The 22668-nt window shown below is 37.7% G+C and overlaps 1 protein-coding gene across 4 annotated transcripts in view; it reads left to right on the top strand.

Annotated features, from left to right (window-relative positions):
• Positions 1-7822: 7822 nt before the first annotated feature.
• LOC132280192 (uncharacterized) overlaps positions 7823-22668 on the top strand; it is a 34318-nt gene continuing 19472 nt past the window's right edge. The window contains exons 1-3 of one of the 4 annotated variants that reach the window (XM_059782349.1): positions 8321-8453; positions 12218-12293; positions 16854-17022. In XM_059782349.1, coding sequence (XP_059638332.1) covers positions 16860-17022 — 163 coding nt within the window. In that variant the 5' untranslated portion in view covers positions 8321-8453; positions 12218-12293; positions 16854-16859. Of the gene's footprint in view, positions 8454-12217; positions 12294-14105; positions 14803-16853; positions 17023-22668 lie in introns of those variants that run through there. The other 3 variants (XM_059782348.1, XM_059782347.1, XM_059782350.1) reach the window with 3 other exon arrangements.

Below are 22668 nucleotides of genomic sequence, written 5' to 3' on the forward strand. Positions count from 1 at the left end.
TTTTGAGTATTTGATAACATTGTCCTTATATTTATATTCATGATAACATGTTCTTTTATTGAATATATTGTTGTCTTGTGTAATGAGTTGCACACTTTGTATTTGACATTTTTCATGCTATAGTAGTTGTGGACTTAGAGCATGCATTGTATGTATTTCCAAATTTCGTTGTGCATGGTAGATAGTTTATTACTTTGTATATACATGATGTTATATACGTTATTGCACAACTTGTTGATTTTGGAAACTTGGGACGTCGTTGTTATGACTACGGCTAGGGCATGGTTCTAGTACGGGGGATTGTCCCCCTACAAGTCTAGTGCGTACATAGGGAGGTTACCTGTGGGCTAGTAACCCTAAAGTAACCACGTTGTCGGTTTGATCCGTTGTGATGTCCAAGTATATCCACTTTTGTTTGATTTCGCATTTTAAATTCCAAATTGATAACTTTATGGTTTATATTTTATTACGTTGTGTTGGGAGTTCCAATGTTGGTTAAACATTATGGATATAGTTGATTACTTTTAACTTGTGTTTTGGTGTATGATAGTTCATTTTTACCTACTATACTTGTGTTTTGTATATTTGTATATCGAATATCTTGTTACGTTGTACCGCATGCTTCTATGTCGTTTAAATTGTATGAATGGTGTGGTTTATGCTATAAATGATCTAAGGTAGCTTAGGATGCTCCTTGAGTCTCATCTTTAACATAGGCGTTAGGTGGCATAACCGTATGAATTGATATTATCAACTTAATAAATTTATAAAACGTTAGATCTTTGCATGTTCGTCTTTTACGAGTAGCTTTATGTTACTCACTCCAAAGTAATCGATATATATATATATATATATATATATATATATATATATATTTTTTTTCAGGTACAGATACCTTAATTCGGGATGCATAATATCCCTAGGTTATGTCATTGAATTGAAGTTCATTTGAATGTATTCTTGTTCACATGCAAATGTTAGCATGTTGGAGTTTTACTTTTGAAGTTGTAATGGTTAGCTAGGTTCAATATGCCCTTTTTGCTTTATGGTATGTAAAGTGTACTTAAATGCACTATTTAGAACCTATTTGATATGTATGACATAAGGCCAAGGGTCACAAATTTTAAAGTTCAAGTGTATGCATTTAAATTTCAAGTTTTGCCTTTGAAATGTAATTTTTCTAACTTTGGGGATTTGGCATGTGATTTGGAGTAAAAGATATGTAATGAGGCCATGGGTCATTGTAACATATTTCAATATGTAAATTACATTTGTTGGCATGCATTTACAGCTTTAAAGATTTGTTGTTGGACCAATTCATGAAGGGAATTGAGGCTTGGGTTAAGCCTTAACATTTTTGGTGTATGACAGATCTTTTAGCACTTTTTCGAGTCATTTCGGCCAACCGAAAGGTCATTTTGGTCGATCGATGGCTTTTGGGATTCATTTGAATAGTAAAAACTCATTTTCTTGTAGCTTTCGCACTATTTGGTTCTTCATTTCGGTCGACCTAAGTGATTTTCCTTCATTTTTTTTGAATTTTGGTGATTCTGGGTCCATTTCGGTCGACCTAAATGGCCATTTCAGTCGACCTAAATAGCACACACACAGCTGCCCTTTCGTTTTGTATCAGCTTTGTTCCTCTGACTTCAAATGGTCATAACTTCTTCATTTATAATCCAAATGGGGTGATTCTTGAGCCTAAATTCAAGGATTTTGAGTTAGTTTTCCAATGGTATCAATTCCATTCTCAGATTCAAACATTTCAGGATTTTGTTTATTTATATTTTAGTGAGATAGTGTCAGATTTTGTTTAAACCAGGAATGAGAGTCTTGTGGGATTCTTGGCCAACGTTTTTAGAACCTCCTGAAATGTTGTGAAATGATTAGTTTAGGTTGTGTGGACCTCATTTGACTTGCTTAGAGTTAAATCTCCCTTTTCATTTGTAAATTGACCATTTTGCCCCTTGATTAATGGATTTTTGCCCGTTTTGACTCTCGTTTGCTCTTTTTCATGGAATGTCACATTGGTGTCTTAGGGATGATTTATATCTCTAGAGACTTTTTTTTATCTTTTGCTTCCATATTTTAGACCCATTACTGGGTCAACTTTTGGGTCATTACTGACACACCGGGTTACAAAACTTGGGCCTTCACAATCTGCCTAACTACATTACACTAAGGGTGTAGTATGGTCCATTTTCCCTAAGCATGGACTATCCAAATCTCCATAAAACATGCCATGAAAACCACTGCACAATCATCATTATCATTGTCACTGTAAGAATGATTTTGAGCTTACTCAATATATGTTTTCTATTTAGATTATGCAACTATCACGCATATGAATAAGTTCTCCTAATTATAAACACAATCAGATAATCATTATTTGATTATAGTTGCATAAATTCCATATACATAGAACAAACATGAAAAATAAAGGAAATAAAACAACTAAAAATAAAACACATAAACAAACTGAAGGGGCAATAGCCCCTTTTATGCTCCAGTGAGGTCCGTTCTCTTCTGTCCGAATCCAAAAACTACTTTTAGTCTTCCTCTGCTAGGTTTTTAAATAGATGAATTTCTCTTTCCCCAATATTCTATTCATTCTTTCATCATCCACCATTCCTTGTTTCTCTCTTCTTTGATACCCACGCGGATTCCTAATCTCCGATTTTCTCTTTTTTTTACTAAAAGAAAATACGTCGATGCCAAGGTTTAAACCTTGGATCCTTAAGCATATCTTTGCAAATACTACCAACTTTCCTAGAGCATGATCCATTAATATATGTTCTGATCTGAAGTGGCGGAGGCAGACTAGTGACATGGCAAGGCGGGACTTGGACGATGACGTGACGAGGTCGATGATGAGGTGGTAGGTGTCTGGCCCACGTGATGATATGGCACTGATGTGGACAGATGACGAGGCGCTGACTGAGATGTTAACCAAAATAATTGTATATATTTTGCATAAAATCTTAGAGGGATTGAACCATAAACCTCTAGTTGAATTAGCTAAGGACTTAACCATCTTTGCTAGGCTACTCCTTGTATAGAATGTTGGCTAAAAATATATGTATACTCTTGTGCTCTGCAGCCACATTTCCTATTGTTCACCAATTTCTTTCTATAACTTATCTATTTTTCTTCTTTTTGGTGAACATTACAAATAAAACAAATAAATATAAAAATCAACTAATTAATTAAAATAAATAAAAATAAAATACTAAATAAAATAAATTTGGGGATAAAAAATGTATAAAATGTGAACTCATCACTCGAGCCTTTGCAAAAAGGGATCGAGCACAAACTCCATCGGAATATGAAAAGATGCTTCGGAAGATCCATGTTGCCAGACCTCGAGCAGAGACCAAAAAGCTCGAGCATAATCCAAAAAGCTTGAGTAGAAATCCCAAAGCTCAAGCACCAAGTCAAGGTGATCGAGCACCATGAAAAAATTATCCAAAAATTTTCTAGGTGTTGATAAAAAAGACGCTTCAGAAATTATTTGAAGAATACTGGCTAAGTATGGAATTCCTGCTCAAGCACAAGTCAAAAGGCTCGAGCACATGCCAAAAGGTTCGAGCAGAAGCTAGCAAGCTCTACTCGAGCCTTTGCTGTTAAGACATACTTTAAAGTTGCGGGATTAATTATATTAAGTCCTAATTCTTCCCAAATGAGCTTAGATGACCCCAGAAGACCTAAAGACCATCCACTCCTTGTTATAAGTCAGTTGCTTATATAAAAGGATGCATAAGGCCACAAAAATTATCTTTTGTTCTCTAGTTTTAGTTTTCATTATTCTGGCGGCTTTTAGGGTTTTTGGAAGTTGTTCTGAAGCATTGAAGGTGAAGATCCTTAAAAGAGAAGTGCAGTCCATGATGATGAAGACTACAACAACACAGATGATATCTTGCGTCGTCATGAGTAGCTAAATCTCCTCTTAGGGCATTGATGTAACCCGAATCCGAATATTATGGTTTGATTGTTCTATAATTTGGGAATTTAACTCTTTATGTATTTTGATTACATGATTATGGGCAATTGACTTAGATCAATTGGTTTTTAATAAAGTACATGATTTTTGAATGATTAATACCTTGTCTTAGATTTAATTGTTCATTAATTATATTCAACCTATTCTTAGCGTACGAGATTGGCGGCTAAGGGCTTCTCGGACAATAAGAATAGAGATCATGCAACAGTGTTCAAACGTTTTCATTAATGAATATTTTTATAGTTTATGCATAGAGAAGATGAGTTATACTATATCATTAGTTAGAACTAAGTAGGTAGATAATTCGTGCCAACTGAAGATAGGTTATTATTAATTAAAATTCATGAAACATTTTAATTAAATCTGAATTAAACAAATGTTATTGAGTTTAATTCCATATTATACATAAGTGTTGAAATACCAAGGTTGTATAGTTGACCATAATATGAGGTTTGTGGTGAAGTCAATCCCTAAAATCTTCTCTCTCTGATCTTATTCCTTTATTTAGTTTAATTTTATTTATGCCAGTGACACACACCAAATCAAACAATCTTCTTATCTATATAAAATAGTATTAATTGAAGGCTTGATAATCCACCAGAGTCCCTGAGGTTCAACACCTTCTAAGTAGCCCTATCTTACAAATGATTCATTCTATTACGAGTGGTAATTTTATAATTAGAAATTTCACACACATCAAGAAGCAAGGCAACACAAAGAGAGAAGGCATAAAAAAAAAGAAGCAAAAATGGAGGAAAAAGAGGAAAGAGATAGCGAAAGAAACGAAATGGGGAAGAAGACTAATGAAGATGGATAACAAATATCCTAAAAGAATCCCAAAATCGCAAAGTGACGTCTCTAAAATCCAAAATGGAAATATTTTCAAAACATAATCGCACTCTTGCCCCAAATAAAAATATATGCAAAAGATAATTACACAAATACCCCCAAGCAATAAAGTCAAAAGTGTAAACAAGTGCAATATATATCCATGATGATATGAGGGTAAAACATGCAAGTATGGAATGAATGAAGTGTCTGGAATTATCCTTGATCACTTGACTCGATCTTGGGCCGACATGTCCTGAAGACAAAATAAATAAAATAAAAATAAGATAAATGCAAAAAAAAAAAAAAAAAAAAAAAAGGAAAAAGATGACAAGGTCATCACAACTGTCGTCCGCCGCCATCTTCCACCATTGCGACCACCCGCCGCCTTCCAAACCACCACCTATACCACTACCATATATTTTCCACCTCCACCATCATCTTCACCACCATCCAACACCACCACCATTTCTTTTATAAAAATTATAAAAGAATGTTATTTTGTTAACTTAATTTATTGTCATTAAGAGGGGTATTTTGGATAATTCAATTCATTATAGTCTAAATTTTAAATTTGTCCAACCAAACACTAGAATGATTATTCATATACATTTCATATTTGCAACCAAACAAAAGAATTAGAATGACCATTCTATTATATTCCCATGCTCATTACATTCCCACTTGCATTTCATTCCATTCCTGCAAAACAAATGCAACATAATAGTAATCATATTTGTGGAAGGAAATGAAAGGAAACCATTTTATTGAATTACAACTATACCATTTTTATAGATTTTATTTTATTTTATAAAAATAATGACAAATTTGATATTAACAAATTTTCATTAGAAATATTTGTGTTTCATTCCATTTTGAAATGATAACAAAAAGTTACTATTCATGCCTTATTGCATTCCACTGAATCATTTTTTTTTCTTCCAACATTTCATACTAGAAACAATTTATCATCTTTATTACCTTTATTATTTTTTCCCTTTTATTTCCATTGTGCCAAATTGGCCCTAAAATCGCGGCATAAGAGATTATGGATTATATATTTAAATTACGGGTGCAACTTGGGTTGGGTAACCTGAACCCACCCAAGCCCAGCTAGATTTTTCACAGGCTTAGACAATCATTTTTATGATTAAGTTTGGGTTTGGGTTGAAAAATTTCAACCCGAACTTAATTAGGGTTGAGCTTGGATTGATGTGCTATAAACTTGGGTCGAACCAAAAACCGAATTCTATTTTTTTTCTATACATATTTTTATTTGAAATGCATTATATATAATGTTCAAATTACGATCACCTTTTTTCTTTTTAACTTCCTTTGTTAAATCTTAATTTATTTTATGTTAACATTTAGTAGAATTAATTTTCTAAGAGTTTGTTGGTAATTTATTTATAAATTTGCAATAAGTTTTTAAAACTTTTTTTAAGAGTAATTTAATCATAAAGTAATCCAAGCTCACATTAAATTTGCACCGTGGAGATTGGTCATATAAGTAACCCGAATTAGTCCGACTTTCTAACCCGAAATCTAAGCCCGAATTGTAAACCCGAGTTAAAAAAAAAAAAAATTGAGATGGACTCGGGTTTAATAGTTAGGGTTGAATATAGAGTTAAGGTTAAGATCGGGTTGAATGTAGGGTCAAGATTGGACTCGATTAAACATTTTATATATTGAGTTGGACGAAAGGTATGCCTCCAATCTGTTTGAGTTGCAGCCTAATTTAAATCTATCGGGTCTAACAATTTTCGAGAAAAAAAATGGGGAAGGGGCGGCACAGGTTAGGCGAAGTTATACTTACAACTTGCTCGACTTCCTACCCTAATTTGGCTTCGTTTGGATGGGAAGATTTGGGGGGATTTGGAAAGAAAAGAAAGGAAAGGATAAGGAGTATTGTGTTTGAATTGGATGATTTGAAAAGGAAATAAAGGATTGAGAAGGATTTGGAGGAATATTTATCCTTCCAAATTACTCATTTGGAATCCCTCCAAAATTGACAAGATATGGAAGGATTTGGAGAGAAAGGGAGCTAATGACAAAAGTATCCCTCCATGGATGCTGATGACCACAAGCTGTTCTACAAATTGGTAGTTCCAGAGAGAGACCTTGATTACAGACCTTGATTAGTTGAAAAACAAGAATTACAAGTTGATTAGTTTTTTTTTTTTGGTTAAAAGAACAGTTGATTAGTTTGCAAAACAAGAATTACAGACCTTGATTAGTTGAAAAAAAATTAAAACAAAACCAATACATACAAGTTAGCAGTTGGAGAGAGAGAGGGGGGCAAGCTTGAGAGTTGTGAGACAGCGGCGGAAGCTTGCGAACGGCGAACCTGAACTGGAACAGCGGGCGAGGGAAACAAAAAGATATGGGTTTTGATTTTTGGAACAATCTGAAATGATATGCCGATATGGGTTTTGATATACATGAAGACAGATAGATAAACTGAAATATATAGGTTTTAATCTTCTGATTCTTGTAGATTTTGTAATTTACAGTTGGGGAGAGAGAGAGAGAGGGCAAGTTCAAATTTGTGAGAATGAGAATTGAGAGAGATGGATGCCGGTATGGGTTTTGATATACTTGCAGACAGATAGATAAACTGAAATATATGGGTTTTGATCAGTTGCACAGAGAGAGAGAGAGAGAGAGGGGGGGGGGGGGGGGAGGGGGGGAGTTCAGATTTGTGAGAACGAGAATTGAGAGAGATGGAGGCGATTGGGGAGGCTAAAATGATTTGCCCTACTAACCCCGGTAAGATGATAATTTCATTATTATCCGTTTCCTTCTTTTCCCTCATTTAAGTTAGCCAAACAATAATATTGTCAATTCTTTTCTTTTCGCTCTTACTTATCTAAACATGAATATAAATTATACATATTCTCTCATTTATTTTCTCTTGTAAATTTCTAACAATTTTAGGGGAAAAAAAAAACAGAGAAGGGAAGGCCGGCGTTTGTAACGCACAAGGCACGTTGGAGTTTTGTATGCCTCCCACCCAACCAAAAAAGAAAAGGAAAACCTACACCCTTCCCATCTCTCTCACACCCAAAACAAAAGCTCTCTATACCCATTTTCTGTCACACCCAAAAACCCTAGATGCAACAATGGCATTAAGCTACTCCCTCTCACACCGAAAAACCCTAGATGCAACAATGGCATTAAGAGCTCTCAACACAATCTACTCGAAGCTCCTCTCTCGAATGGTGTTTGTTCCCTCCGCACATTCGCTCCCATCAACTCCAATTCCCAATCAGATATTCCAACTAACAATTCGGATTCGGACTTACGTTCAAAACAACTTCCTCATGCCGAAGGTAATAAAAACAGAGCATTCAATCGATTTATGAAAGACGGGTCAACATTCCCCCGCAAGGTGTTGAACGACGACGAGAAATATGCTAGGATGGACATGCCGGTGACCCGGAAGCAAGGGCTGAAACTGTTGGTTGCAGACAACTCTCTGAATGCCTTGGAAGAGGTGGATGATGATCCTCTGTCCGTGGAGGAGTATCGAGTGAGTTACTACGGCAACATCGATCTTCCTCAGAGCCTCTACAAGATGGGAAATATCGTAACGGAGCTCAAGGACATTGCGTTTAGCTTGAAAGTAAGTATTACTTTAGTAGAATCGGATATTTAAGTTGTGCTTGTAACTAATAGGTTTTTTTATTTTTTATTTTTTATTTTTATAAAAGAATTTGCTTTATCAATTTGGGACTACAATTGATGGGATTTCAAATACCGGGTAGATTGGAGAAGAAAAATTTAATATTTTGAACTAATTTTTCTTTAATTAATTCCAAAGCACCAAATTCATGCAAACCACTAGTTTATATAGACTCTCGAGTACTTTCCGTATGTCTAATGTCTTCCTACCCTGTAGTTTTTCTTTTATCTCTATATTCCATTCCATCACATCTTCCAACTGCACTCAAGTTTAAACACTAAACTATTATATCACCCTCAATGAATTTGCGCCTACTCTTATTTATATTATAAAATTGGTTCTAGAATTATTAAAAAACATATTTTAAAGATATTTACGAGCAATCAGACAAATTTCTAGTTTAGAACATTTTGAGAAGTTAAGTTCATTTTTTTTATATACTCATTTTACAATTTGATATCTATATATAATAATATTTTCACTTCGAATCCCATCTTACATCCAAACTAAAAACTGAATTTCTTTCTTTCGAATCCAATTGTTCCAAACATACAAATGGAATTTCATTTTAATTCCTATCTAATCCCAATTCCAACTCCTTTTTCAAATTCAAATCCCAAAAGGAACTTTTTTTTGGATAAAAGTAAGGTTTTATGAAAGGCCCTCAAAAGGGGAGCGATCCCAAAGAAGACAACGGCGGACCCACAATCGGCTCTATAGCTTTAAGCTATCCACAAAATTCAAAAGACTATCCATTGAATTACAATCCCGCCCATATACGCAAAAAAATAAAGAAGTAAGAATATTGTATTTAATAGCCCAAATGGAAGACTCCTCTCCTTTAAAGAATCTCCTATTTCTTTCGCGCCACAGACCCTACCAAATACAAAGGGGAGTGGCCCTCCAAGCATCTCTGACTCGACTTTCCATTGTCCATCCTTTCTAAGTCTTTAACAAGTCGACCGTGGATTCTGGGAACACCCATGGAAGACCAAACGCAACCCAAAACGTAGCCCAAACATCCCTAGCTACTGAGCAATGAATAAGGAGATGGTTGACAGATTCCCCCATCTTCTTGCACATGTAACACATGTCAACCACAATATGACTTCTTTTTCTAAGGTTATCAATAGTAAGGATACTTCCCAAAGCGACAGTCCACAAGAAGAATGCCACCTTCAGAGGAGCTTTTGTCCTCCAAATGGCTTTCCAAGGAAACATAAGGCCAGGGCGCTCCAACATGCATTTGTAGAAAAAATTGACCTCGAACACTCCTCTCGGGGTACCCACCCACAACATCTCGTCCATGCCCACCCTGACCACCACCTGTTTATAGATGAATGCTAGGAAGTCTGTAACCTCCAAAAGTTCCCAATCATGAAACTGTCTGTGGAACTACACATCCCAAGTCACCTTCCCATTATCGAGTCGATAATAGTTAGTGACCACTGCATCTCTAGCCATAGCAATCCGGGAAATGCGAGAGAATCTACTGGCTAAATCCGAATCCCCACACCATTTGTTTTCCCAAAACTTGAAATTACTCCCGCTTCTAACTTTGAACCGAATACGTTTGGAGAATTCATCCCAACCTCTACGGATAAGTTTCCAAGAGCCCATACCTGCTGGGGTTCTAGGCTCCTAGCCTTCCTAGAAATCCACCCTTTATCGCCCTCCCCGTAATGACAAGCTATAACACGCCTCCAAAGCTTGAACCTTTCTCTCCCGAACCTCCACAACCACTTGCCCAACAATGCCTTATTAAACACATCTAGCCTTCGAATCCCCAAACCCCCTTTATTAATTGGAGAGCACACCCTCTCCCAGTTAACCAAGTGGTACTTGAACTCACCTCCTACACCCCCCACAGAAACTTCCTTTGAATATTATCAAGTCTTCGAACAACTGTCTTAGGCATCGGAAATAGCGACATATAGTAGGTCGGAAGATTTGAAGTGTGCCTTTCATAAGTGTAACCCTCCCCCCTTTGGACAAGTATTGCTTTTTCCAACTTGCAAGCCTCTTCCCAAACCGCTCAACAATCGGATCCCACACAGAAACTCTTCTTGATGAGGCTCCCAAAGGGAGTCCCACGTAGGAGATCGGAAAAGAGCCAACACCACACCCCAGAGTATGCCAAGGCATGAATATCATCCACCTCCTCAACTGGTACAATCTCGCTTTTCACAGTGTTAATCTTCAACCCTGAAACAACTTGGAAGCAGGTCAGTACGCACCGTAAATACCTCAACTGAAGGTGGATAGCATCACAAAAGACAATGGTGTCATTCACAAAAAGCAGGTGGGAGATGACCAACTGATTTGGAGCTCTACCCGCCGAGAATCCATGAATGAACCCAAGATCACCCGCCCTCCCCATCAGACGGCTAAAGGCCTCCATGACGATAATAAATAAGAATGGGGAAAGAGGGTCCCCCTGCCTCAATCCAAGAGAACTAGCAAAAAAACCAGCTGGGATCCATTCACTAAAACAGAGAATCGAGCAGTCGAAATACAGAAAAAAATCCACGACCTCCACTTTTGCCCAAAGCCCATTCTCTCCCTCAGGTACATCAAAAAATTCCAGCAAATATGATCATAAGCCTTTTCGATATTCAGCTTGCAAACAACCCCCGGAATACCACTTCTCTCCCTAGCCTCAATGCATTCACTAGCAATCAAAATTGAATCCAGAATTTGACGCCCTCCAACAAAAGCATTCTGGGAGTTTGAAATCACCCCTTCGAGAACTCTCCACAACTGAAGACTTTTGCAATAATTTTATACACCACCCCAACAACACTAAGTCCTTCGCCTCACATGCTCCACCCTCTTTGGGAAAAAGAGTGATGAAGGAAGTGTTGAGGCTCTTCTCAAAAGAACCATGCAGAAAAAAAGAATCCAATGCCCCCATCACCTCAGCCTTCACCACCTCCTAATTCTGATGAAAGAAAGCTAAAGTAAACCCCTCCGGCCCTGTAGCTTTATCCCCATCACAGCTTCTTAGAGCCGCCAACTCCTCATCTTTCCCAAACGGCATTTCAAGCCCGTCTCTATCGCCTTCCGAGATTGTTGCAAACTCAAGCTCATTTGAAAAGTTGTTCATTTGAACTAGACTTGGTTTATAGCGTGCCCCTGTAAGGAGGTGATGATATGCTGTGTTTACATTTTTCTGAAGGAAAGAGGCATTGAAGGTTACAATGACAGAGAGGGCTCTTTTTGCAGTGAGGTCCTATTTTCATATAGAGTAAATTAACTAGAGGAGTCCTCTCCTTCTGAATACTTCTAAGGACTAATCCATATGAGGGAGCCATTAGTTTCTGGGAGACGTTGATTCGCAAAAGATGGAATTTTGCCAGCGGTGGGATTCATGGGCGTAATAGAAAACTATGATTTGTAGTCTCTGCCTATTTTTACATGTCAATTACCTTACTTCTGTTTTTGCTTCATGTTCTTTTTAAATATTGGAGATTATAGCAGAATAGGTGGTTTATTTTTGCAGTATTTCAATTAAGCTCAACATTTCTGGAAGGGGAATTGTAGCATCAGGCTAGATTGTTTGTCAGGAACCTTTTATTATGACCCCCATAGTAATTATTCAATTAATTTGTCAGTTCCATTGAACAAGATTATGTGCCATGTAGACCACTTTCTTGTGTATTTCTGGTATTCTCCATCACTTATAATGAATACTGTTGTTATAGGTGGAATATGAAGCATCCGGAGTGAGCTTTTGGTAGAAATAGCTAGGGGCACTTCCATACAGGATCTTCATGCAAGGTTAACAAATAACATCAGAAACCCTCATTCACAAATCCCCCCCCCCCCCCCCCCCCCCCCCCTCTTCTTCTCTCTCTCTCTCTCGTGTTTTCAAAAACAAACTCATGAGATGGTGGATAGCAATTAGGAAGTACGAAAAATCGAGAGCCCACTTAGTGACACTGACAGTGCTCCCTTGGCTGTTTTTCTTTGGTAGAACACTTCCATTGATTTTAAAAATAGTGGTTGATAAACTGGTAGATAAGATTATTTTCACTCACTACATAGAAACCCAAGTAAACTTTATGCAGCATTAGGCTAATTTTTCAATTCCATTTACTGACTTTCACCTCTATGTTGGGGCCTTTTCTTGGTTCACTTCTCCAAAAAAAGGTCGAGTGTATAGTACAACTAGCGGTGCACACGGTTCGGTACCATCCCTGGGTTAAATGAGAACCAAACTTATCCCAACAGTTCCTAGAAAATTAGAACCAGAACCAGAAGCGGGCATAGCAACTGTAAAATCAAACAGAACCATAAGAGATCAGTTTGGTCCGGTTATATCCACAGTTCTGGACTTTAGTAGTAGGAACCTGTGCCATCATTCTAACATGTGATTCCATACCTCCCAGAGATTTGGTCAATTCATCTCCTACTTTCACTTCTTTTTCAGCAAGCGTGAGATTGAGACTCAAATGACGTAAAATAGTGGCAAAATCTCTGCTGGGTGCATGTATTAAAAAACTATGAACAAACTTAATAAATGTGAAGAAATTATATGATTAAGCAAAAAGCCACAACATCATATATATATATATATATATCATTAACAGTTCAATCCTAATGGACATTGGACCCCAAACCAGAACTGAATTGTGAGTTAGCGGTTCTCTGTTTTTGGAATTGGACCAGTCCAAATCATAACAAAACTAGATTGAACCATACGGTCTGGTTCGGTTCGGATCGATTCACCGGTTCCACTGATTTTTTGTGCACCCCTAATTACAACAAGTGATGCGAGCAGATGTATAATCAAATAATTTGGGGTCTAATTATATTAAGATGAAGTTGCCAACTAAGGGAGCAGGCTTGCCAGGTTATAAAAGAGATGTATGAAATGCATTTGTGTAGGTGAAATAAGAATGCTTAGCTAGATGAGAAGTATGAAACACATTTGTGCGGCAGAAATAAGAATGCTTAAAGAGATGATACGAGTAATTAGAAGTAATATGGTAAATGATTAACGTGTGACATAATCAAGAGTTACACTTGTTGCTAATAAATTATAAGGAAGGCCAACTTAAGTGGTCTAGACATGTATAATTTAGACCCGTGGATACACTTGTTAAGAAATATAAGATTAGTTTTAAGAAAAATAGGATAACCAATATGGGATAGAATAAAGATGCATGACATGAATGATTTAATATATTATATATAATAATCTATATATGGGTAAATGAAAAGGTGCAAGTTGTATTCTTTTACTTAGTGAGCATGGTGACATGTGAGAGTGTCATTATGAAAGTGAGTGCAAGTTGCATTTACTTAGTGAGTAAGGAGGTTGCAAGTTGCATTCTTTACTTAGTGAGCAAGGAGGTGACATGTGAGGGCATCATTATAGTTAGTGCAACTTGCATTGTTTTACTTAGAGAGTAAGGTGACGTGAGAAAGTGGGGTCCGCGTCATTATGAAAGTGAATGAAAGTTACGTTCCTTTCCTCAGTGAAGAAGTTCAGATTAGGCCATAAATAAGGCTCACCTTTGTATTGTTGAGGCAGCTTGAATGAAATTAACAATATATCAGTTTTATAATCTGTTTGAGCTTGAGCTCGGTGTGAGATATATATCTCTTTTCCTGCTTCCGTTACGTGAGGTGGTATCAGAGCCTTGATTTACCCTGGTTTGATGTTGAATGATTGTTTCGGCAGCAACCGCTTTGCCGAAGAAGATCGCAAAGGCAGTCATTCATACTTAAGAAAAACAGTTTAGACAAATAGCTAGTCTTGGGATTTGTGGCAACCAGGTTCGTGATCCTGTTCGGGTTCGTGCTAGAGATTTTTCTCGCGGTCAACTGAACATGGGTGTAAATCCACGGAGGCCTCCAGCCTATGCGAATTATTCCGATAATGAGGAGTTAGGAAGATTCGGGATGGATTGGTGTGACCGAGCTAGGCCAGACAAAAACCAAACATATCTGAACACTCATGATTGTTACATGAAGATTGATCTTCCCAGTTTCAGTAGATATCTTCATATTGAGGATTTTTCAGACTGGCTGAACGATGTTGAGCGTTTTTTCGAGTATATGGAGATACCCGAAGACAAGTAGGTTAAGCTTGTACAATACAAGCTTCAAGGAGGTGCTACATCCTGGTGGCCCGCTGGGAACAAAGTCAAAGACACCGGAGATGGCTCAGAAAGCAACCTGCCCAAATGTGGCACAAGATGAAGAAATTATTGATGGCCAGATTTCTCCCACAAGAGTATGAAGAGATCTCGCACCACCAATATCAAAATTGCATGCAAAGGTACTTACACCTATTAACCACTATATTGATGAGTACTACTTCTTGAATGAATGCAATAATCTCTTAAAGTCGGTAAACCAACATATAGAGAGATATATTGGAAGATTGCGAGTGGTAGAACATGATAAAATTCAGAATCCAACCGAAGAAGAACTGCCCAAAGCTTCTAAAGTGGAGGGGCATTGTTTTCTTGCTGGAGATGAGGCATAGTTTGAAGAGGGAGTAAAGGAATCCGATGATATGACAATCATTGTTAAGAGCAAAGAGTCACCTCGTTTTGGATCCAGTGCAACCTTTATGAGCTGAATAACAGTAGTTGATCTCAGACGAGTTACCAGTTGGTTTATCACCCATGCGAGAAATTCAACATCACAAAGATTTGGTTCTTGGCATGAGTTTACCAAACGTGCAACAATACTGCATGAACCCAGTCGAGAATGAAGTGTTGCAGAGGCAAGTTGAAGAGTTGGTTCCTATACCATGTTTTGATGATAAGATTGATATGGTGGTTGCCTCAAAATTCTTTTCGAATATTAACTTGATTTATTATCATCAAATCCGTGATGATTATGGAGACAAGTGTGCTTTCAAGACGAAAGAGGGACATGCCTATGCATTCGACCTTCCTGAGGGCATGGTCCTTTCTCCTACCTTCTGCTGATTTAGTCTAGTGTCACCTGCCTAGTGAACAGCTTTATTTTCAGCTTAACTCGAGGACGAGTTTTTCTAAAGCGGAGGAGTCTGATGCAGGGCATCCATGATTTGATATATAATATATATAATAATCACTACATGGGTAAATAAAAATGTGCAAGCTGTATTCTTTTACTTAGTGAGCAACGTGACACGTGAGAGTGTCATTATGAAAGTGAGTGCTAGTCGCATTTACTTAGTGAGGAAGGAGGTTGCAAGTTGCATTCTTTACTGAGTGAGCAAGGAAGTGACACGTGAGGGCATCATTATAGTAAGTGCAACTTGCATTGTTTTGCTTAGTGAGTAAGGTGACATGTGAGAAAGTGGGGTCCATGTCATTATGAAAGTGAATGCAAGTTGCATTCCTTTCCTTAGTGAGCAAGTTCAGATTAGGCTATAAATAAGGCTCACCTTTGTATTGTTGAGGCAGCTTGAATGAAATTAACAATATATAAGTTTTATAAACTGTTTGAGCTTATGCTCGATGTGAGATAATTAGACACCATTCAAAAATTAAATATAATGGGAGAAAAGAATTTCAATAGTAAAGAATGAAATAAGAGAATAGATATGCTCGATTCCATTTATATGGGATAAAGAGAAGGATAATGATCACAAAGGCCTACACGGGTAGGCAAAGGTGGGCTGTAGCCCACCCGAAAAAAAAAAAAATTTTTTTTTTTTTTTTTACTATACTAATGTTAGCCCAGCACAAAAAAAAGAAAAAAATTAATAGTATTAGCCCGCCCACCCGAAAAAAAAATTTTTTTTTTTACTATACTAATGTTAGCCCAGCCCAAAAAAAAGAAAAAAATTAATAGTATTAGCCCACCCCAAAATTAGCCCACTCAATGAAGCCCAAGTCAACTCGGCCACCATACTAAAATAAAGGCCCCAACCAGCATGCAAAATGTAATGTGGTGAAACCAAATGAATAAAACTTTAATATATCATTGAATTCAAATATTTATCTATATTATGTTATAATTTTTTTTTTTTTTTAGCATAAGAAATTTTGTTATTAAATTTATGTTTAATATTAGCCCACCCCAACGAGAAATCCTGAATCCGCCCTTGAATGATCATGATTCCAAACTTATAAAAAAAAGATGATGATCCCGACTTGATCAAACTGATTATTTGGATTGAATAAGATTGCCCTTTGCTACGTTCTTCATGTAGCATATATATATATATATATATATATATATATATTCCTATTGTTGTTGAAGACTTTTGGTTTACCTTTAAATTTGGTTTGAACTTGAATTTGGATCTTCTGTAGGAGTTCAAATTTAAATGAAAATTGCATCTTCATCTGTCATCAAATTTGGCTGACTGAATTTTTGTATTTTTAGACGCAAATGATGATGAGGAACACTTGCGACAGCCGGCGATGGTTTACGAGTCGTACTGATGCAGTTAATGATGCAACCAATGTTGAGAGTAATGCCTTTTCTACTAATGCAGCTGGTAATGCCTTTTCTACTAATGTATCTGGTAATGCAATCCACGGTGAAGGCCCAGGTAAGTGTGTTTATGGTGCATGTGCCCTCATTTTTCATTACTTTTCATTCGAATGATAATTTTAGTATAAGTTACATGATTTAAAAGCTCTATTTATACCTTACGAGTTTAGAGCCTGATGCAGCTGTATATTTTCATTGTTTTAACCTGTACTTATGAGCTTAGAACCTGATGCAGTTGTATGTTTTCATTGTTTTAACCTGTACTACTCTGTTCATTTGCATTATCCTCATAATATGTTGCACAATTTTTTATTTTTTATTATTTGTCATTTGAGAAAAATCCAATTTTGAATTTGGGTGGGAGCATCCTATAGATTGGCATCTCATATTAAAAGAGATAAAAATAAAGAAAAAGAAAAAGAAAAAGAAAAATATGGAGGGAGGAAATATGTAAATCTTATCTCTAGGTATCATAAATACCTAAGAGGCACGGAAACGGTTACGGGACACGTATTCGAAAAGACACGGTCACGGCAAATCCTAAAAAATTAGGACACGGACACTACAAATAATAAATACAATATGTACTTCAAGAAATTAAGAGTAGTATAATTTTTTTATCAGTCTAATAATGAAAAAAAAAAAATTGTGTTTTGCTGGGAAAAGAATGAATGATAGAAAGAAGAAAGAGAAAAACAAAGAAATAAAGAGGATAGGGGTTTTGTTAAAAACAGAATTAGGGCTTAGTGAGAATTCATAGAAGAGAAAAAGTTCATGGAAAGAAGAGGAAAAAGGAAAAAGAGATGCAAAAAGAATTTTGTTGTGAAAGGAAAGAGTGAAGTATCTAGGGTTTGTGTTGAATAAGAAGAAAGAAAGAATAGGTGGAGAATCGGTGGATCATCTTCTTTTGCACTGTCTAGTGGCTTTTGACTGTTGGTATCTTTTGTTAGGCATGTTTCGGGTTTCGTGGGTGATGCCTAGATCTGCGAGAGGACTGAAGGAGGCTTGGAGAGGATGCTTTGTGGGAGGTCATGCTTGTGGATTTTGGAGGACGGCGCCGTTATGCTTATGGTGGTGTCTGTGGAGGGAGCAGAAAAATAGATCCTTTGAAGGAGAGGAATCCTCGATTGTTGTTCTTAAGTCAACTTTTATTACATCTTTATGCGTTTGGGGTTTGGGCAGGCATTGTTCCTCCCTAGAGGAGATAACTGACTTTATTTCTTCCTTGGGTCCATAGGATCCTTTTGTTGTTTATGGGACACGTTCCCCTTTTGAATGCCTTTTATTGAATTTGCTTAATTATCAAAAAAAAAAAAAAAAGAAGAAGAAAGAAAGAATAGAGGAGGAGAAAGAAGAAGAGAGAAAAGAGGAGAGAGAGAGAGAGCATCCACTGAGAGCGAAGCTTGGTTGGTGGGAGAACAAGAGAGAGTCAAAGATGATTGAGCAAGAGTTTGAACCTTTGAACTAAATATAAGCATATATATTTGATTGTTTAATATAACACTTTTTTATAAAACAACTTTTAAGTATTATTATTATTTTTAATAAGTAAAAATGGTATAAAAAGCACTCAAAAGGGGGAGGGCATTCCAAGAGAGCCACACAAGGCCAAATAGGGCCTCTACACTCTCAAAGAGTCCAAAAAATCAACAATCTTCTTTAAGGATCTATAATTTCTCCCTACAACCTAACAAAAAAGAGTAGTAATAATGGAGAACTTAAGCGCAGAGATAGTAGTCACTTTTCCATCAAAAGATCTCCTTTTTCTTTCAATCCACAGACACCACCAAACGCACAAAGGCGAAACCCTCCAAACATTCCAGGCTTGGCCCCACTGTAAAACCTCTCCAAGCCTCACTTAACCCTCTGGTAGTGTTGGGCATAACCCACTGAACCCCAAACAAACCTAGCATCAAGTCCCAACAATCCCTAGCCATATGGCTGTGCAAAAGAAGGTGGTCCACCGTCTCCTCATTTCTAAGACACATGCAACAAAAATTGACCACAACTTCTTGTTTTCTCTTCAAATTATTTTGTTTAATATCTTCCCTAGAACAGAGGTCCATGCAAAGAAAGCCACCTTTAAAGGGGCTTTTGAGCTCCAAACAGCCTTCCATGGAAAAGGAAGCCCTGCCCCCTCCATGAGACATCTATAGAAGGACCGAACATCAAAGCGGCCCTGAGTAACATGATCCCACACCCAATCATCAGAAACGCCGCCCACAATTTCTTGATGATACAATAGCTCCAGAAAACCAATGACATCCTCAATCTCCCAGTCTTGGAAGTGCCTCGTGAAACGAACATCCTAAAACGATCTCCCACTATCAAAGCGATAGTAGTCAACCACCATGGCATGTCTATCCATGGCAATCCTGAAGAGCCAAGAAAAAGTAAGATCAAGAGAACGATCACTGCCCCAAACATCCTCCCCAAAACGAATTCTCCTACCATCCCTGAGTCGAAATTTGATGTGTTCTGAAAATTCATCCCACCCCTTCCGAATGGATTTGCAAACCCCAACTCCCCCTGGAATACGCACCTCAACGGAGGTCCACCCTCCTCTCCCCTCCCCAAATCGACTCGCAATCACCCCTCCTCCATAGCTTATGCCTATCTACCCCAAATCTCCACTACCACTTCCCGAGGAGAGCCTTATTGAATGGCACCAATCTTCTGATTCCAAAAGCTCTAACCCGGGTCTGGCAGCAAACCTTCTCCTAGCTAACCAGATGATACTTCAACTCCTCCCCCAAGCCCCCTCATAGGAAATTCCTCTGCAACCTCTTAATCCTCTCAGAGGAGGGACTCTGGAAAAGTGAGAGTAAATATGTAGGGAGGCTTGAAAGAGTGCTCTTCATCAGAGTAACCCTTCCACCCTTAGAAAGATACTGCTTTTTCCAACCCGCCAACCTCCTCTCGAATCTTTCCACCACACCATAGGATCCCATCTCCCCACACTCCTCCAAGGCGAACCAAAGGGTAAACCCAAATAGGAAATAGGAAAGGAATCAATGCTGCGCCTAAGAACATCAACTAACGTAGCAATCTCAGGAACCTCCCCAACCAGCACCAAAACACTCTTCCCTCCATTCACATTCAGACCCAAGACAGCTTGGAACCAAATCAGGATAAATATCAAATATCTGAAGTGGGGCACATCTGCAACACAAAACGCTAAAGTGTCATCAGCAAACATCAAGTGAGAAATCTCGAGCTGACTATTTGTGTCCTTACCCACCTCGAAGCCTCTCAGGAATCCCAAGTCAACATTCCTCCTCTACAATCTACTTAGAGCCTCCATCACAATAAGGAACAAAAAGGGAGAAAGCGGGTCCCCCTACCTCAAGCCCCTCGAACTGGGAAAGAAACCCATTAGAGCTCCATTCACGAGAACTGAGAATTGAGCACTCGAAATACATAACTCTATCCATCTCCTCCATTTCTCATCCTCTCCAACAAATAGAGAAAAAAGCTCCAACTCATGTGATCATATGCTTTCTCAATGTCCAACTTACAGAAACCACCAGGAACCCACTCACATTCTGGAGTCCACACACTCACTAGCGATAAGGGACGAGTCTTAAATCTGACACCTCCCACTAAGGCATTTTGAGAATCAGAAATGAACCCATCCAAAACCCTCCTCAATCTGAAAGCAAGGACCTTGGCAATTAATTTGTAAATGCTTCCCACCAAACTGATAGGTCTAAAATCCCAAACCTCCAAACTCCCCCCCCCCCCCCCCCCCCCCCCTCCTTCGGAATGAGAGCAATAAATGTAGTATTCAAACTCTCCGACACGGATTCTTTGCCCTTTTAGGCGTGCCCATGTTTCCTAGATATATACTATTTATTTAGAGATTTGGTATGTTCAATAGTTGTTGCATAATATTACTGATTTTTTTTTCTTCATAAAAATCATTTTTACTTGGATTCTTAATTGTCTACTACCAAACCTGGACTGAGTACAGAACTCAAGTCATGGTTATGATATGAGAGCATGATATTGAGGTTGCAGTTTACAAGTATTAATTCATTCAGTTTTGAATCATAAGGCAATGTATATATATATATATGATAAATAGAAGGCAATGTAAATATATATATATTTTTGATAAATAGAAGGCAATGTAAATATTAGTTGAAGTTACATTTTTTATCCATTATTGAAGTGCTAATGCTTTATCTATTTACTCTTTCTGTCCCAAAAAAAAAGTGTCCATCTTTCCTTTTTGGGTTGTACCAAAGTAATTGTCCACCATTCCTTTTTGGGTTGTCCCAAAGTAATTGTCTACTTTCCTTTTTCAAACAACATATTTCACATATTTCCATATATGTCCTTGGAATTTAAAATTTCAAACTTGAATATTAAAAAAAAGGGCAAGTTAGTAATTTTCCAGGGGGACAATGCATGTCCCACATGTCCCCTTAAAAATTACTACTCCCCAAAAGTGACATTTATATTGGGACGGAGGGAGTATTATTTATAAGTAACATATCATAAAATAGCGCTTGAAAAGGGAGCATAACCCAAATAGAAAGCTCACAGCCAAAACAATATGCTATATCCTCAAACTATCCCTAAAATTATCATATCTTCTACAAATTTACAATTTCAACCGTTTACCATAACAACTAACAAAAATAAGAATATAGAAAGAATAGAGAATTTGAGTGCCCAAGTAGGAGTCTCCTTCCCATCAAGAGATCTCTTATTACTCTCTCTACCAAATACCTGACCACGAGCAAAGAGGAGCAATTTTCCAAGCATCTCGAACTTGCTTCCATTGTACTTTCTCTTCAAGCTGTAAGCATGCTGTTTGTAGAATGAGGCATGACCAAAGAAACACCAAAGCAGGCAAGAATAAAGCCCTATCTGTCCCTAGTCACTGGGCAATGCAAGAGTAGATTGTTCACCGACTTCTCATCCATCTTACACATACAACACCAGTTGACGATCAGCTACGCTGACTCTACCTTCTCCTGAGGTTTATCAATGGTCAGATCCCTCTCTAAGGTTGTCCGCCCTAAGACCATGGTTGTTAAAATTGCGTTTCTAACTCGTATAATCGCACGATTTTACGATCCAACACGCCCAAATCGATCCGAATCGCCTAAAAATCGTTGCTTGTGTAGAATCGCTGGGAGTGTGGGTAGAATCGTGGGATCGTACGATTCTATACGATCCCATTGATTCTAAATTACTCCATGTTTGTGGTCTTGTTTTGGGTTTAAGAGTTGTCAGAATTAGAAGAAGCCCTAGATCGATTAGCATAGTGCCACAATTCCTTCTTTTTGGCGGTCGACAAAGCAGCTCCAACGAAGAGGTAAGATGCCCGAGGAAAAAAGAAAAGGAAAAAAAGAGTCGCTGGGGTTTCGGTGAAGAAGAAGAAGAAGCGGAGGAGGAGTAGGAGAGAGAGACAACAAGAGATTAAGAGGGCTTACCTGAGAAACACGAGAGGGGCTGCCGGCTGCCACTGATATTTGGGAAATTGCAACAGGGGAACAGGGAAATTTGCTCTCTCTCATCTGTTGCTATGGTTTTATCCAACTAGATTGGTCTTGTGCCTTGTTCTTTTCTTTTGCTTTCTTTGTTCTATTGTACAGTTAAGGCTGACGGGCTTTGCAAACTTCAGGTTTTTGAAGCCCAATGTAATATTTGCATTTATATAAATTTTGTCTTACCTCCCAAAAAAAAAAAA

Source organism: Cornus florida, unplaced genomic scaffold (assembly GCF_030987335.1).
Source record: "Cornus florida cultivar Cherokee Brave unplaced genomic scaffold, ASM3098733v1 CherokeeBrave_3.0.0_Hap2_Chr10, whole genome shotgun sequence".
NCBI lineage: Eukaryota > Viridiplantae > Streptophyta > Magnoliopsida > Cornales > Cornaceae > Cornus > Cornus florida.